General features: G+C 38.0%; 1 protein-coding gene across 2 annotated transcripts in view; it reads left to right on the top strand.

Annotated features, from left to right (window-relative positions):
- Positions 1-16,672, top strand: part of ANKS6 (ankyrin repeat and sterile alpha motif domain containing 6) — a 46,100-nt gene that overhangs the window by 10,988 nt on the left and 18,440 nt on the right. For both annotated transcript variants that reach the window (XM_040549351.1, XM_040549348.1), the window contains exons 4-11: positions 1,074-1,278; positions 3,147-3,253; positions 4,678-4,826; positions 12,128-12,332; positions 12,896-12,945; positions 13,968-14,171; positions 15,678-15,843; positions 16,410-16,579. In XM_040549351.1, coding sequence (XP_040405285.1) covers positions 1,074-1,278; positions 3,147-3,253; positions 4,678-4,826; positions 12,128-12,332; positions 12,896-12,945; positions 13,968-14,171; positions 15,678-15,843; positions 16,410-16,579 — 1,256 coding nt within the window. The remainder of the gene's footprint in view (positions 1-1,073; positions 1,279-3,146; positions 3,254-4,677; positions 4,827-12,127; positions 12,333-12,895; positions 12,946-13,967; positions 14,172-15,677; positions 15,844-16,409; positions 16,580-16,672) is intronic.

The raw sequence follows: 16,672 nt of genomic DNA, 5'->3' as shown, positions 1-16,672 counted from the left end.
AAAAAAAGAAACACAACCTAGCTAACGTATGTTCCGTAGCAGATTTTGCACTGCTTTTTGTAATCTAGACAAGAACTCAGTGACTGCCAGCCTCTTTTATCTGGAAACTTGACTGTTAGGTTTACTTCTAAAAAAGGATGACAGGAATAGTGCATTACTCTTGAGGAAGGAGTAGGGAAGTTTTGCATTGGAAATTAAATATCAGAAGTAGAATTAAAACAAAAGTACATTCTGAATATAAGAAGTTTGAGCACTGGTATAGACTAATTCACTGGGAGGTTGTGGAATTGTATCAGTCGTGGTTTTTAGAAGCAGCAAACAACCTTTGTAGGAGGAATTACTGGTCGATATGACCTAGGGTGTTGTTCTACCTGCTCGGGGCAAGAATGACCTTTGTCACCTTCAGAGTGCCTTTGTACCCACCTTCTTTGGTTCTAGAATTGTGGTTTTCTGTGATACCTGTCTAAAGAAATGCAATGGGGGATCTTAGTCCTGCTGAATGGCAAAGCAGTTGTATCAGCAGTGTCTCAGCATCGTTGCTTTTCCTTCTGCATCATCTTCAGACAATTTTATGGAAAAGTTCCCTACACGTGTCTTCACATGAGATACACTGCAGTTTATACAGCATTAATGGCTTAGTCATTATTTGAGAAAATTATTCTTGTAACAGAATTGTACTGTAAGTGTGCAGGTATGTAAAAATATGAGGGAAAACAGTGCCTCCAGCTTATATCACAACTTCCCGTAGCCAGTGAAAATGTATCGACGAAACGAAGAAACAGAGATCGGTACAAATACTTACTTTTAATGTTTGAAGCTGTAGTATTGCAATTCTGTAGTACTGACAGTTCTATAAGTCTGTTGTTATTGATACTGCTTTATTGTTTAATGTGCAAAATGTTTTAAAGGACTATATACATTGAAGTGATACATACCGTATTTCTTCTGTTTTAATTCCACTAAACGTAGACCAGTGTCAGCAAATCAAAGTACATATTAATTCAGTGGCTAAGCAGTTCTATGTTGCTGATGTAGATTTTTTTTTTTTTTTTTTTTATATCACTGTTTTGCAGGCAACTTTCAGCTGGTTAAAGAGATAGTTGATGAAGACCCAAGTCAGGTCAATATTACCAATGTTGATGGCGCATCTCCGTTAATGATTGCGGCTGTAACTGGGCAGCTGCCCCTTGTCCAGCTCCTTGTTGAGAAAAATGCTGAGGTTGACAAACAGGATAATGTTCATGGCTGGACAGCACTAATGCAGGCCACATACCATGGGTAAGTTGTATGCTCTCTGGGTCGAACAGAAAAGAAGTTTCATTCTTCTTATATCCAGATAGAAAAGATCTTTCTGATATTGACTTTGGAAGCAGAGAGCTCTTACAAGAATTGTGGAGGCTTGTGACCTCAATTTTCTAAAACACGTAGGATGCCCTCAATTTTTCAGAACAAACCCAAACAAGTTTGGATTTCAGAAATGAGTGGCATATATGGAAACACGAGTCTTGCTCTGTAAGCACTGGGAACATTGTGCTCCAGGCAGGCACTAGGAGCTTTGATGCAGATTTCGACTTCCAGCCTTTGATGGCTTTTAGTCCTTTGTAATATATTATCACCCCAGATCAGGGTTGTAAGCCTACACCAAGTTATGAAACTCAATGTAATCACCTTTCTGTGTGCCACGTTTGCCAGTCTTAAAACCGTTCTTACAATTCCTTTCTTCAGAAGTTTTCATTTAACTTTTCTGGAGTGTGTCCACTGGAGAACAGACTTTTTTTTTTTTTTAAATCAAAAGCTATTTTATAAATTGAATTTCACGTGTAATCTCTGTCATAAAGTTGGCAATGTCGAAATACATGACACTCCTGTCTGAATTCAGACACTCCTCTCATCTGTGATAACAAGGACTGGAAATCCTTATACTCAGAAGAATCTCAGCTTACCCCTTCTTAGGAGCAACAGTAGTTGGGGGCAGTTTCTAGTTAGAAGGAAGGAGCAAGCAAGGTCTGTGTGAGCCAGGGGCAGTAGAGGATTGAGTCACTGTGTGCACCCTGAAGGTGCAGGACTGGAAAGGAGGTTGGGACACATTTTTAAGGAAAAGAAGTAATGGGAAATGTGCAGAGGAGCTACATTGGGGATAAAACAGAGTTTTTGTTAGAAGAGAGAGAGAACGTTCATTCTTCATTTTAGGTTGACTTTATTTGGAGTATGTTCAGATAGAAGGAATGCTCTGAAGTGATCTTCAGAGATCTGTTTGAGATCTGTCAGCTTCAGAGTTAGAGCTGGCAGTGAACTATTGCTACTTAAGCACATTGTTCTTCAGTATGGCTTATGTGTGTCAGAGTTTGTTTTTATACAAGGTTAGTCTCCGTGTAAGAGGAATTTTATATTAAAAATATTTTCCACAGCTTTGTTGTCATTGCTTATTTTGTATTGTTTTTAATTTGCAAGGCTAGTCCTGCTATTTTTTTATTTATCTATTATTTATTCAGGTATATGAGAAGGGAGAGGGGTTAATGGGAATGGGATGATGATTCCTTTTATGCAACTTGCTTTTATGAGCTTTTATTAGGAGGTGTTTGTATTATCATTTACTGCTGATTTGTTTTTGCATTTTAGATACATCAAGGAAATTTGTGTCTCTAAGTGCTTTACTGTTTGGAGTTCATAAATTATCTTTAGTCAGTTGGGGTTTTATTAAATGGAATTTTTTTATCTGTTCTGAATATGAAGCTGTGTTTAAGTATTAGCGATGTTGTGTGATGACTTCTGGACTGACCTTCGTATTTCCACTTGCTGTTTTGCCCTAGGCGATAATGGCCTTTCAAAGGGAAACTGGCAACAAATACCATGATCATTTCTAAAGGGTCAGATAAAGAATCTGACTATTCAGATTATGTTTTTTTTAGGCTGACTCTTTGCATGCCAATTATTGTGATTTATAATGAGTAAACAGTGACTGACAAAAGAGTCATGGGAGCTCCTGAATAAATTGTGGACACATTGTGGGCTTGGTTAGCTGTTGAAGAGGTAAAACTATGATCATTAATTGAGGAGCAATGATATAAAAGGATGGAAATGGTGTATTGGGGTACTCCGTCTCTCTCTTTAACATAAGCAATGCTTTTTTTTTTTCTCCCTTGAAGAAACAAAGAAGTGGTAAAGTATTTATTAAATCAAGGAGCTGACATCAATCTTCGTGCAAAAAATGGATACACAGCTTTTGACCTGATAATGCTCCTGAATGATCCAGGTATGTTATTTTAGAGAGCACTGAGGAAATGTTTGTAATTGCAATATAACCAGATAAACATTTCTTTTGATGTAGAAATTGCATCAAATTTGCTTCAAGATACTGACTGCGGTCTGTGCTAGACTGGACCAAGAATGGATACTGCCTGAAAATGTTTTGTTTTTTTTTTTAATTAGTTGTTTACATGTATATATACATTTATGGGCTAATAGATTTTGTGTGGTCCTTTTGTCTTTATTTCTGAAGGTGCTACAAAATGTTGTTTATGTCATCACAGCCAGTTCAATAGCATTTACTTGTGGTGGCTCAGGTAGTGTCATTAGCTCTGAGCTAGGAACTGGAGCTAGGAGTTTCCACTTGGCAGCAGTAAAGGGACAGGACGAAGTAAGTGCAATCAGCACAAGACTAGTGAACTGGCTGGAGCTCCCACTAGGTCTGTAAAGGCTGAGATTAACTCACACTTCAGCATTCAAGTTTTTAGTCATGGGAGTGCTTTAGAAAAAGACAGCATGCTTTGGGGAGACTTGGATGAAACGCATTTAGATTTTGTTGTAGTTTGTTTAGCCTACCTAATTTGGGACTTTATTATTAAACCTGCCTGGAAGCTAGATTGCGTTCTCTGAAGGTGAAAAACAGTAGTGCTAACAGAAAGAATGTTTATGTTCTCTGTATTTACTCACAGTGTTGTTTTTGATCACTAGCATGTATCTTTGCTTTGCCAAAAGTTGATAACTAATAGTATAAAATTTTAGAAAATAAAAAATGGTGAATGTGTTTTTCTTGTAACTAGCTCCCTGTAAGACAGAATAGTTCACCTTGTTACCTGTTCAGCAACGGGGATATAAGTTGGTTCTGTCTGTCCTTCTGAAAATCTTTCCTTATTTCTGTATAAAATACAGTTTTACAGAATATTTCTTGCTTTCCTGTCCTCATCTTATTCTTTTTTTTCCTCTTCTTCCTTCCTTTTTTTTTTCTTACCTTTTTTCCTCTATGTTTTTCTTACCATGTCTTTTCAGTCCCTTCATTGTCTAGGCTGAACATCTTCTTTCTCTTTGGGATTTAATTTCAAGCTTCTTTTCTGCAACCTGTGCTTGAAGAAAGAATATTCCTTTTTCTCTGCTTTCTTCTATGTCAGGTGAGAAAGGGGAGCATCCCAGTGCTGTTCTTAACTTCTACAAAGTGTGTGAGCAGGCAGTTCATTTGGTCACACATGACTGAATGGCATGATTATTTGTACTGATAAATGTTTAGAGAGGCGTTGATAAGACTGCAGCCCACTGTGTGGGGAGAAGGGGTGGGAAACAGAGGCCAAGAAACAAAGTTTTGGGTATTCATCTGCTTTGTTTGAGAGGTGTTTCAGCATATCAGTCATGATTTGGCAAAGCGAAACAGACTAAAAAGTATCTGAATTTGTTTTCTTTTAGACACAGAACTTGTACGGTTACTCGCATCAGCATGCATGCAAGTAGACAAAGACAAGAATAAACTCAACAACAGATCATCTTTGCCTTGTTCCAGAAGTAGGCAATCCTTAAATGTCCCAATGCTGCCAGATGACAAAGGAGGTTTAAAGGTAAATATATTCAGTCACTCTTACTGAATGAAGCAGAGAAGGTCATTGCTAAGAAAGAAGTACTTTGGATCTAATATGTAACTAGTTGTGGGGATTTTTCCCCTTCTGAATTCCTAGTTGTTTCCTGGTTTTATGATACGTAGCGTATGTTCAGCTTTCTTTCTCTTCAAGTAACAAGGCAAAGGGAAGACTTCTAAAGAAGAGTCAGCATCAAAGCACATTTCAGTGCCTAGAAATAGATGTCATAATTAAATAGTAGAATGTATTACATTCATGAGTTTGGAAATGAATTTCCCTTATGATCTTAATTTTAAATCATCCAATTGTACTCCGTTTTTAGTAAACTTTTCCTTTACTCATAGCTGATCTTTTTTCTTTGAAGTTGAAGTGAATGTGTTTGGGATCTCCGAAAAAAAAGTGAGAAGCTGCCTGTTTATGTATTTGCTTTGTGTAGGATTTCCAGCAATTGTTCTTTATAATTTTCTTTTATGGTATTTAGTGGGCCCTAGAAGAAGAAAAGCATGATGTAGGAAGTAAACTGAAGTTCAGGTAGTGTACTTGAAAATACTGTGACTATGTGCAGGACAGCCCAGACTGAGGCTTCATCATAGTGCTGTAAGGAGAATAAAAGGGACAAGTTTAGATTCATCATGAAGCTGCAGACTTCTACGAGAGAGGGTAGACTTTATTTCAACCATGAATGGAGGTTGGCACTGAAAATTAAGGGCATAGCAGAGGTTTTAATATGAAAAATGGAAGAGAGTGCAATTCATGCTTACCCGTCCTCTGGAGAGTCACTGGAATGCTGTATGCTTATCTAGAAATTGGCAATAATCCAGTAGGAGATAAGTGTGTGCCATTTGAACAAGGACATTGTGACTTATATTGTCTGTGTTTAAAAAAAGAAGGAAAAAAGTATTAGCTTATTTTGTTGTTGTTGCTGATTTTATTTGTTTAGGTGAAAATTTGTTTATGGTCTTATACCTCAGATTTTCCTTGATTCTGTAATCTCGCATTTTTAGCATAAATGTTATCAGAGTCTTGGAAACACACATGCTAATTTCCAGGCTATTTCTGACATGAATTTTAAAGACCATTTATAGTTCTACTTTAGCTCAAATCCATTTTGCAATTTTAACAATGAAGTGACAAGTGATATTTTCATATGATTGTTCTATTATTTGATATGATACAACTTGAGTATCAGTTTAGATGGGCCTATTTAGGAATTTTGTTACCTAGCTTGGGGATTTCAGAACAGTCTTTGGCATTATAGAAAGCAGATCAACAGCAGGTCAGATTGCAACTCTTGCAGAGTTCAAGCAAATGCTTGAACTGGGGTCATAGAAGATTTTGAGGTGAAATTAGAAAAAAAACAATTTTGTAGGATTTGTCGATAAAGATTTAAATATGAGTACTGACATTTAATATTTTGATGTGTTGGAATACTTGGTTGCAAAACATCAAAACTTTACAGTATTTACAAGTTAAGCCTTAAGCACTTTTTCAGCAGAAATATTTTATATAATTCTCAATTCTCCTGTATACATGTGCATGTGTAAATACACGTATATAAAGCCAATATAACCTCCTCTTCCAACATTGCTTAGTGCTTTATTAACCATTCTGTCTGATCACGAGTGTGTTACATATCTTATTCTCCATACAGAGAATAAAGAGATGAAAAATTATATTTTCAGAGTGACTGAGGTGGTCATCAAACACATCTTGCTTTAGACCAGTGTGTGAGGAGAATGCACAAGTGAGGGATTTGTCCTTGGCTTTGTAGCAGTGATGATTCCATGTGGACAACTTGTCTGTGCTGAGCCAGGACTGTAAAACAAATTGCCCGGAAGGTTTCAGTGAGATATTTATAGTGACTCAGACAGTACATAAATTTTCTGTCTAGGTCAGTGCAGATGGCAAAACGTGGAATCATAGAAATGGAAGAATGAGAGGGAACTCGATGAGCCCACCTGTCTTTACGTAAGGAGACAGAATGAATATGCCAAGAACATCCTTGACAAAGTTTCTGTTCTCTCTTCTTTCACTGTGATGAAAAAGGTCCATAGTGTAATTTTGCAGCTGGTTCCACTGCTTGTCTGTTCCTACAGTCAGATTTTTTTCCCTTGGTATAAGCTAAATCTCTCTTGCTGCTTATTAAGTTAATTGTTTTTCAGTTATCAGTGTCCACCTTCACCTTTATAGGAACTATATACGTACTTAGAAAAGACGGAAATTCTCTTAAATCTTTTATTTTCTATAATAATAGTAAAATGTATTCAAATTTCCTTGTTCGCAGACTGTTTCCTAAACTTCTTACTATTTGTAGTTTGTCTGTATTAGTCTTAAGGTGAGGTATCCAAAACAAGTCATGAGATTCTAACTAAAGTCTCAATATTACATAGCAGGGTACAAAAGCCACTTGCACAGTTGTGTATCTCATGGGGTGGTCAGTGAAATTTGCCATTTTTTTGCAGCAGTAAGACACTGTGGACCTATTCTTAGAGGACCTATGATTAGTTGGTGCTATGTTGGAACTCCGATTTTCTTTCTTCAGTACAACTGCTTTGTTTATTGTTCCTTTTTCTGTATTTATACACTTGATTTCTTCTGCTTACATATGACCTTGACCCCCCCGCACTGAATTCAATTCATCAGTGTAATGACCTACTAAAGTCAATTCATCAGTGTAATTTAGAGTATCTAAGGTGCTCACAAAACTGTCCAGATAGATGTCTTACATGGACTGTGCAAAATGAATTCTGTTTCATCATTGATGTTGTTAACGAATATTTCCAAGCTCATGTTTCACACCACTGAATATGCCCTCCCCATTCTAGAGTAAATTGCTGGTAATTTGTCTGTTAATGTGTCTGTTGGTTATCATGCTTTTCCTCTATTAATTTTACTAGAAGCATATTTTCGTCATTTGTTCAGAGAATGGTACATGGAATATTGATAAAAGCTTTATTAAAGTTAAGCTATGGTACAGCTTCTCCTCCTTTCTTCCACTTCACCAGTTAGTCTGTCAGAGAGATTGATTTGGTGTGATTTATTCCTGACAAACCTATGCCAGCTGTCTCTTACAAGCTGTGATTACATAAAAAGTTCTTTCAGTGATGTCCTTTCAAGTTAGAGAACAAATCTTACGAGGAGTGGTTGAGAGAAGTGGGGTTATTTAGCCTGAAGGAAAGGAGGCTCAGGGGAGACCTTATCTCTCGCTACATCTTAAAGGAGGTTGTAGAGAGGTGGGGATCAGTCTCTTCTCCCAAGCAACAAATGATAGGACAAGAAGAAATGGCATCAAGTTGTGCCAGGGGAGCTTTAGGTTGGATATTAGGAAAAAGCTCTTCACAGAAAGGGTTGTGAGGCATTGGAACAGGCTGCCCAGGGAAGTGGTTGAGTCACCATCCCTGGAGGTCTTCAAAATACATGTAGATGAGGCGCTTAGGGACATGGTTTAGTGATAGACGCAGTTACCTGGCAAGGTAACTTTGCTAGGTTAATGGTTGGACTTGATGATCTTGGAGGTTTTCTCCAACCTAAGTGATTGTGTCATTCTGTGATTCTAAGTTAAGCTGATTGGTCAGTAAATTTTTAGATTTTCTTCTTTGGGGTAGGTGTGGTAATGTATTTGCCTTTTGCTTCTGTAATTTCTTCCATCCACTCCAGTTACCTTGAAGATAATATTGGTTCAGAGTTTGTGTTGTCTATAATTACTCTGGGTAATCAGTTCTTTTTGTTTTAATCTGTGCAAGCTCATTTCAATAGTCTGTTAACCAAAGGCACATCACTAAGGGCGGATTGTGCCTGACAAATCTGCTGGCCTCCTACCATGGGATCACAGCATTGGTGAATAGGGGAAGAGCAACTGATGTCATCTACCTGGACTTGTGCAAAGCATTTGACACTTTACCCTGTGATATCCTTGTCTGTAAATTGGAGAGTCATGGATTTGACAGATGGACCACTGAGTGGGTAAGGAATTAGCTGGATGGTCACACTCCAAGAGTCGAGGTCAACAGCTCAATGTCCAGGTGGAGATCAGTGATGAGTGGTGTTCCTCAGGGGTCAGTACTGGGACCAGCACTATTTAACATCTTTGTCGGTGACATGGACAGTGGGATCAAGTGCACCCTCAGCAAGTTTGCCGATGGCACCAAGCTGTGTGGTGCAGTCGACATGCTGGAGGGAAGGGATGACATCCAGAGGGACCTGGACAGGCTCAAGAGGTGGGCCTGTGTGAACCTCATGAGGTTCAGCAAGGCCAAGTGCACGGTCCTGTGCCTGGGCTGGGGCAATCCCAAGCAGAAGTACAGGCTGGGTGGAGAATGGATTGAGAGCAGGCCCTGAAGAGAAAGACCTGGGGGTGTTGGCTGATGAGAAGCTCAACATGAACTGGCAATGTGTGCGCTTAAAACCCAGAAAGCCAACCATATCCTGGGCTGCATCAAAAGAAGCGTGGCCAGCAGGTCGAGGGAGGTGATTCTCCTCCTCTACTCTGCTCTCATGAGATCCCAACTTGGAGTACTGTGTTCAGCTCTGGGGGTCCATCACAAGAAGAACATGGAAGTATTAGAACAAGTCCATATGATGGCCACAAGTATGATCATAGAGCTGGAGCACCTCTCCTACAAAGACAGGGTGAGGGAGTTGGGGTTGTTCAGCCTGGAGAAGAGAAGGCTCCAAGGTGACCTTATAGCGGCCTTCCAGCACCTAAAGGGGGCCTACAGGAAAGCTGGGGAAGGACTCTGTGTCAGGGAGTGTAGGGATAGGACAAGGGGTAGTAGCGTTAAACTAAAAGAGGGGTCAGTTTAGATTAGATATTAGGAATAAATTCTTTACCCGGAGGGTGGTGAGGCACTGGCACCGGCTGCCCAGAGAAGCTGTGGATGCCCCATCCCTGGAGGTGCTCAAGGCCAGGCTGGATGGGGCTTTGGGCAACCTGGTCTGGTGGGAGGTGTCCCTGCCCATGGCAGGGGGGTTGGAATTAGATGGTCTTTAAGGTCCCTTCCAGCCCAAACCATTCTGTGATTCTATGTGGTCAATGACTGTTTTCTCATCCTTTACCCCTTTTACTTAGAGGTTCACTTAGGAACTAATAAGTACTTCGTTTCCCACCATTTTCTGGACTTGGAAACAAAGTTGTGTCCTTGGTGTATGCAAAGATCTTATTTCCTCTTTTCTTGTTGCCCGTGCTTTTTCAGCAAACAATACCCTCAATGTCAGTAGCAGAGCAATGTAAGTTATCACATTCAGTTTCTTTTTTAGGATAAAGTTGTTTATAAAGTTGTTTGAAGACAGAGATTTCCAGTGCTTCCCCTAATTCTTTCTTTTCTAATATTGTTAGAAGTATATAAGATATTTCTCAAGTGGCAACACCTCTTTTATGTTTTTTTTTGATACTATTGCATTCTCCCACTGCTACTAGATCATAGCCTTTTGACAGACGCTATTTTAACCACTGGTGCATTTTTATTTGGCTTTTTCAATCTAGCTTAAAGCCCTTTGTTCTAGCTTCTATATGTCTCTCATGGGCAAGGTATATGGATAGACCACAACTTTCTGCAGCAACACGCTGGATGCTCCGCAGCTCAGACGACCCTACTCTGAACACCAGAAGACAAGATGAGCTTCTCTACTAGCTTTCCTTCGGTGCCAGAGAGTAGTAGAGTACTTTGTATGGTAGTGTAGTAGCTACACTTACTCCATTTTAGGTGACTTTGTGGTGAGAGCCTATGTTAGCAGATCAGAAGCCTATAAAGAGTAGCAAAGATGAGAGGAACTGAGAAGTGATCTTTTTGCCCAGTGAAGCTAGCTTGTTCCTGTAACAAGCAAGCCACGTTGTACAAACAGTCTCTTTTGTAAGCTCACTGTTCTCCATATTAAAACTAGATGGATTTTTGCCCTTTCAGTTCCTTTTGGAAGGTGAATAAATGCTGAACTGTGTGGTTTTTACTGCTTTCTCGGAACTATTTGTCTCTCTTTTTCCACCAGGTCTTTGTTGATGAAAGTAATGTATATCTTTATTAGTTATGACTCCAAAGAGATACAGAGGTCTGAGGACTCTGTCCATTAGTAATGCTCTGTGCAGATTTAAAATCTTTTTAATGATCATCTGCTAGAAGGATTGATTTATGGGGAGTAAGTTTACAATCTATATTACTTAGTTCTGCTCCGTGACAGTTAGGAAGAGATATATCAGAAAGCAGTTCAGAAATGTTAAATGTCAGGGAGAGAGGGGAATATATATGGTGAGAAGGAATGGCTAAGAATAAAGAGTAAACGAGGAAAGTACAGGTCTGGGTTGGATATCTTATAAAATAGCCTTGATGAAATATCATCATTTTAAAGTATCTTATTTTTTTTAAAGTGTTCCAGAAAGCGAAGTAGCTTTACTAAGAAATAATCAGGACATATTTAGAATTTTTACTTATTAACCTGCAAGCCACATGAAGTTTAATGGACTGCATGGGCTTTCTTAATATTGACTTATAAGTCTTGTATAGTCTGGAGAAACATAACGAAAAAGTGTAATCATCCCGAATAGTTGAAGCATTTTATATCATCTGCCTACAAAAATGTAGAAATCTGTAATCTATTTGCATAAATTCTTGAGCAAAGCTCCGACAATTGCCACATATACAATACCTATATGGGTGGAAGCTATAGGTGCAGTAGTCCTTAGGCTTGTGTTGTTTTCACAGCTAGTCTTTCTTGCCTGTCAGTCTATAGTCTCTCCAGTCTGACAGGGTTTAAGTTAACTGTATAGCAGCACCATATGTATTGCGAATCTTGATTCTGATAGGAATGCTATTAGAACTCTTTCAGTTTGCCACCGGTTTTTAAAATCTCAAGGAGAGGCTTTCGTGCGGATCAGATAAACTTTCGTGCATGCCTCTAAAAAGAAGAAAACATGTATGCCAGTTCATTGATGTCAGAGTGCTGGAATAGATGGTGAAGTTGGAAGTTTATTGTAAGATTAAGAAATTGCCATGTAGCTGCAAAAAAAAAATCCCACTCAAATTGTCCTAATGCTTTTATCTAACTTGTCTTTCTAGATACAGTAGAAAAATATTGTAAGCTATTTATTTGCCAAATGAAACATAAGGAGAAAGGTAAATCTTACCTGTACAAATCATGGGGAAGGATTCTGTTGATGACTGCAAACCATTTTAACATTGCTTTTGTAGTTTCTCTGTAAAATTCCTTTATCACTGCAGTAAAGAGTACTTAATTGTACTTTTCTTTTCCTCTTTTAGTTGGAACTAATTTGCTCTTTTTTCTTCTCAATCTAGTCTTGGTGGAGCAGGATGTCCAATCGATTCCGCAAGCTGAAGCTGACTCAGACGTTGCGCCACGGGTTTTCTTCCAATCAGTTTGGGCCTTTTCCTGATGAGCCCGGATCTTCATTAAATTCCACCATTAAAGCAGTTTCACAGAGTGATACAGACACCTCTGGAACCCCTGATGCTCCTACAGCTTGGGTCACAAATAACAAAGGTAGTGGTAAACCCAGAGTTGTCTGATGGGAAGTGAACTGTCATGGGGATAGTCAAGATGATACTATTTCTAATTTATTGATTTAGTGTTTGTTTAGTTTAATATAGCTGAAAAATCACATAATGTATTTGTGCTGAACACCTGCAACATCATTTCAGCAGGAAAATGCTAATGTAGCAGTGTTACTGTTCTGTAGCAAGCACCGTTAAATTTGACAGGCGAGGCAGCTCAGTCAAAAGTTGTTAGTATCCTTGATGAACTAATTTTTATAGTGACAACCGATTTATGTTAAAAAATAAACCTGAGACAAAAGATCAGAAAAACCCAAATTGTAAAGCACATCTAGTGAAATTATGCTCTCTGTGCAAAACCCCTCCAGTTTGTGATGTGAAATAAGATTATCAGCTTAACTTTAATTGAAATAACTAAAAGTCTCAGTGGAAAATTTGCTTGTGTGTGCTTACAGGGGGTACAGCTGTTGAATGTTTGAAAACAAAAGCTACCCTTGAGAATAAGTAGCAGGGGCATGCAGATAATAACACTTCATTTATGTTTTTTTTCAGGTGTAAACACTGCAAAAGGAGGGAAGAATGATGAATTATTGACAACCATGGTATGTTGCAGTGCTCTTGGCATCTTCAGTCCAATTCAGAAGATCATGCAGCTACATGTTTCTTGTTTGTTTTTGGTTTTTAACCTGCTATCCAAGTCACCATTAAAAAGAGAGCTATCAGTTGTTGATAATCACTAAACAGGAACTGACAAGCTGTGGTACATCTGTAGTTCTGTAGACTAGTAAGTACTACAAATAGTACAGTATGGCAGCTCTTAATAGATACTTTTTTCACTTCGAGTTTTCAAGAACTTTTTTAAACAGCTGTCTGTACCTTTGTATGAACAGCAATGAATTAGTAAAGTAGACTGAACAGTTGACAAGAAGTATGCTATGAGGGAAACATGGAGCACAGTGCAATGTGAAACTGAGAAATAATGGAGGAAACCATGAAACTTACTTTGGGAGTTGTGCTTATATTACTCTCTTTCTATTTTTGTTACACTGGAGCGTTAAGTTCCCCCACAGTTTACTCCCTGGAGATGTCATTAAGTTTGGCTGTTGATTTTTTTTGTGTGTTCTTTTAAGAAGATTGAGCAAATTTTGATATGACTGACTGACAGAACTTCAGGGACCCAGTGTCATTTTTGTGGTTCTCTTTCTGGAGAATACACGTAGAGGGGGAACAAATATTTGTTCCCTATTTCTAGGTGTCTTATCTAGGGGTTCAGAGAAGAGAACCTTACCAAGCATCCTGTTTGTTATTTCTTTGGAAACTACTTGTTAACATTCCTGCTGAAATGAATGAAGAAAGAAACAGCTTCTATGATTTAATGAACTGTATTCATTGTATTGAATGAACGAGCTTCCTTACTGGTGCCAGTATGAACATTGGATTGTGTCTGTTATATGTTGTACATCTTCACAAATACTACTTTTATATCTCATTTCCATTTAATTTTGTTTAAAAATGCATTTGTCTCCATCTTTTTGTTTAATGTTGAAACTACATCATTAGCTCCCAGATATCTTTCTAAGAAGAGTCTCTTTTCTTTTTCCCTTTCTTTCTTTTCCTCTCTCAGTTGAGAAGTAGTGCTCCATTTACCAGGCTGCCCAGCGATAAACTGAAAGCAGTGATACCCCCTTTCTTACCACCCTCGAGTTTTGAGCTTTGGAATTCTGACCGAACACGAATCAACAAAGATGGCAAAGCTGAACAGATGAGAACTGCCTGGCCACAGAGAGTGATCAAGCACGATTTTAACAGCAGTGGGAACTCTGATGTAGTAAGTGAATGAAATATGTGAAAAAATATGTCCAGGGCGTGTTGGCTGGCAAACCATGCTCGTTTTGTGTTTAGAAATGATTTTGAATCCATTGTCTCTAGTAATGGCTTGTCCTTTTAAGATCTCCTGTTTAAGAAGAATATATGTCTCTGTCGAAGGAACATCAATAGAATGAAAGGTCTCTATAAAATAAAACTACTTGTTCGCTGTAAACCAGAATAATGTCTAGCCATAATGAATTTGTTGCAAACTGCTAAAGTGACAACGGGTTACACCCATACATTTTAGTTGCCAAACTAGGCACAGTCATTCTAGTGTGCCAGAAACTGCTCTGGTTTTGAAGACAGCATGGGGGAGAAGAAAAGAATAGAAGATTCTCAATTTTTAGGACCTGAAGGGAAGAGAAGAAATACTGGTGAGATACAATGTATATGAAAATATAATGACATAATATGCTGAAAGGGTTGGTATGTGATAAAACTAGCAATTAGTGGTCACATTGGCTTGAAGATGTACAGACTCAGTACAAATAGTGTAAAAGGGGGAAAAGTCTGAATAAAGTCTAATTTTTATAGAAGGAGCTTGCCTGATTTTACTTTTTTTAGTAGTGAAAACACAAAACAAAAGGAAAATGCCTTGTTTGCAGGAAGCAAAACAACCTTGACAACCTTTGCTTTCATAGGAAAAAAGAGAAGGTCTTGCTTCCTCGAATTAGGACTCTAATATCGAAGGTTAAAGAAAAGTTTATTTTACTAGCCTGGAGTTGTATTTCTTGTCAGTTCTAGAAATGGGACAATAAAGACATTTTAGTAGACATTTAGACATTTTTTGTATTCCTATTTTAGTTGAAAGTTAGCTTAATACCAGTAGAGGAAATCTAGGTGGAGTGTGGTGGAGAAGGCAAGTGATAGATCCCGGGAAGGTAAAGTTTGGTTCATCGTCCTGGAAGGATGGCTGTAGTAAATGAGTATAGTAAGATGTTTGTAAGTGGATAGTTGGGTCCCATGAGGAGCACATGAGGAGCAGGGCAAGTAGAGGAGAACTAGCCATGGTTCCCTCTGTAGGGAAAGAAATGTGTTGATCAGGGTGTAGGGGAAAGAAATGTAGTAAGTCTGTTCTGTAAGATAGGAGAAACAAACAAAAAAAAGGATTCTGCATGAAAGAAGTTTTACGTGTGATTTTTTTTGCCACTGTTCGTAATATTTTCTATATTGTTTCTCAAGTGCATCACACATATGCACATTTTATGTTGGCCAAAGGTTAAGGAGAATTAATGCCTTTATTATATCATGTCATTCATTGAAGATATATATTCAATATATTACATGCATTTATATAACTACATATATTCAATACATTATGTATGTTTTTTATAAATGTATTTGTAAATGTAAGATAAGATTATTTTACAGAGAAAGTTTCTGAACTTACAATAAATAAAATAGTAGTTGAAGTTTTTTTTGTTTTGCTCAAATAAGAAAGATAAAAATTATTTTTATTTTCCAGATGTCTGTTAGCAAAGGTACAAGGCCAGTCAAATTACCAGCATTTGCAAGAAGACCTGCATCTCCTTCAAATTCCAACAACTTCAACCATTCTCCCCATTCTTCTGGTGGATCCAATAACATTGCAGGAATTAACAGGCACGGAGGAGAACTGCATAACAGATCAGGTACCACGCTTCTCTTGTTTTTAATACAAAAGTCGTTTGAATGTGGTTCACCAAAAAAAAAGTATTTCTCATGATTGTAGAAGAAATTAAACCTCTTCTGAGGGCTTGTAGTGCTGCATATTTGAAAATTCTATAAGCTGTTGGAACAGGACTGAACTTTGGATACCAATGTAAGGGAACAAAACCTCACATCTCACTTGTTAACCCCTGTCTGAGAGAAACCTTATTGATTTTACTGAGTCCACCCATGGTGGATTAGGCGTATACTTGTTCATTGCTACGTGTATTTTTTATATGCTTTTTATATTTTATATTTTATATTTTTTAAAATAAAATTAAAAATAAAATTTTATATATTTTATATTTTATTTTTTTATTTTTTAGTTTTATATTTTATTATATGCTGAAAGTTGCTGAACAGATCCGAACCTTACAGTTCTGTCTCTTACTTAATGCAGTCAGTTTTGAAGAGGGAGTGAATGGTGGAGAAATGTAAACTGAGAATTAACAGACTTTTAAAAATGATGGTCTCCTTGACTCTGTGTTTGGTTTCTTTTTCTTCTTAGGTGGCAGTGCAGATAATGTTTTGTCTCAAATCGCAGCCCAGAGAAGAAAAGCAGCAGGCTTACCTGAACAGAAGCCCAGCCAACAGAATAGTCCAGTCCAGCCAACTCCTTCATCCACCCTGTCTGATTTGCAGTGTGCTCAAACTGTTGGCAATGGCCATGTAGTAAAGGTACAGATGAATGCCATTTTTTCTGCTTCTAAATTGATTTATTTTAATAGGTCATGCCTCAGTCATGGGTGATTCATAAATAAAACTGCATGA

The sequence above is a fragment of the Cygnus olor genome, chromosome 2 (assembly GCF_009769625.2).
Source record: "Cygnus olor isolate bCygOlo1 chromosome 2, bCygOlo1.pri.v2, whole genome shotgun sequence".
NCBI lineage: Eukaryota > Metazoa > Chordata > Aves > Anseriformes > Anatidae > Cygnus > Cygnus olor.
This window is presented reverse-complemented; position numbering and strand designations above follow the sequence as displayed.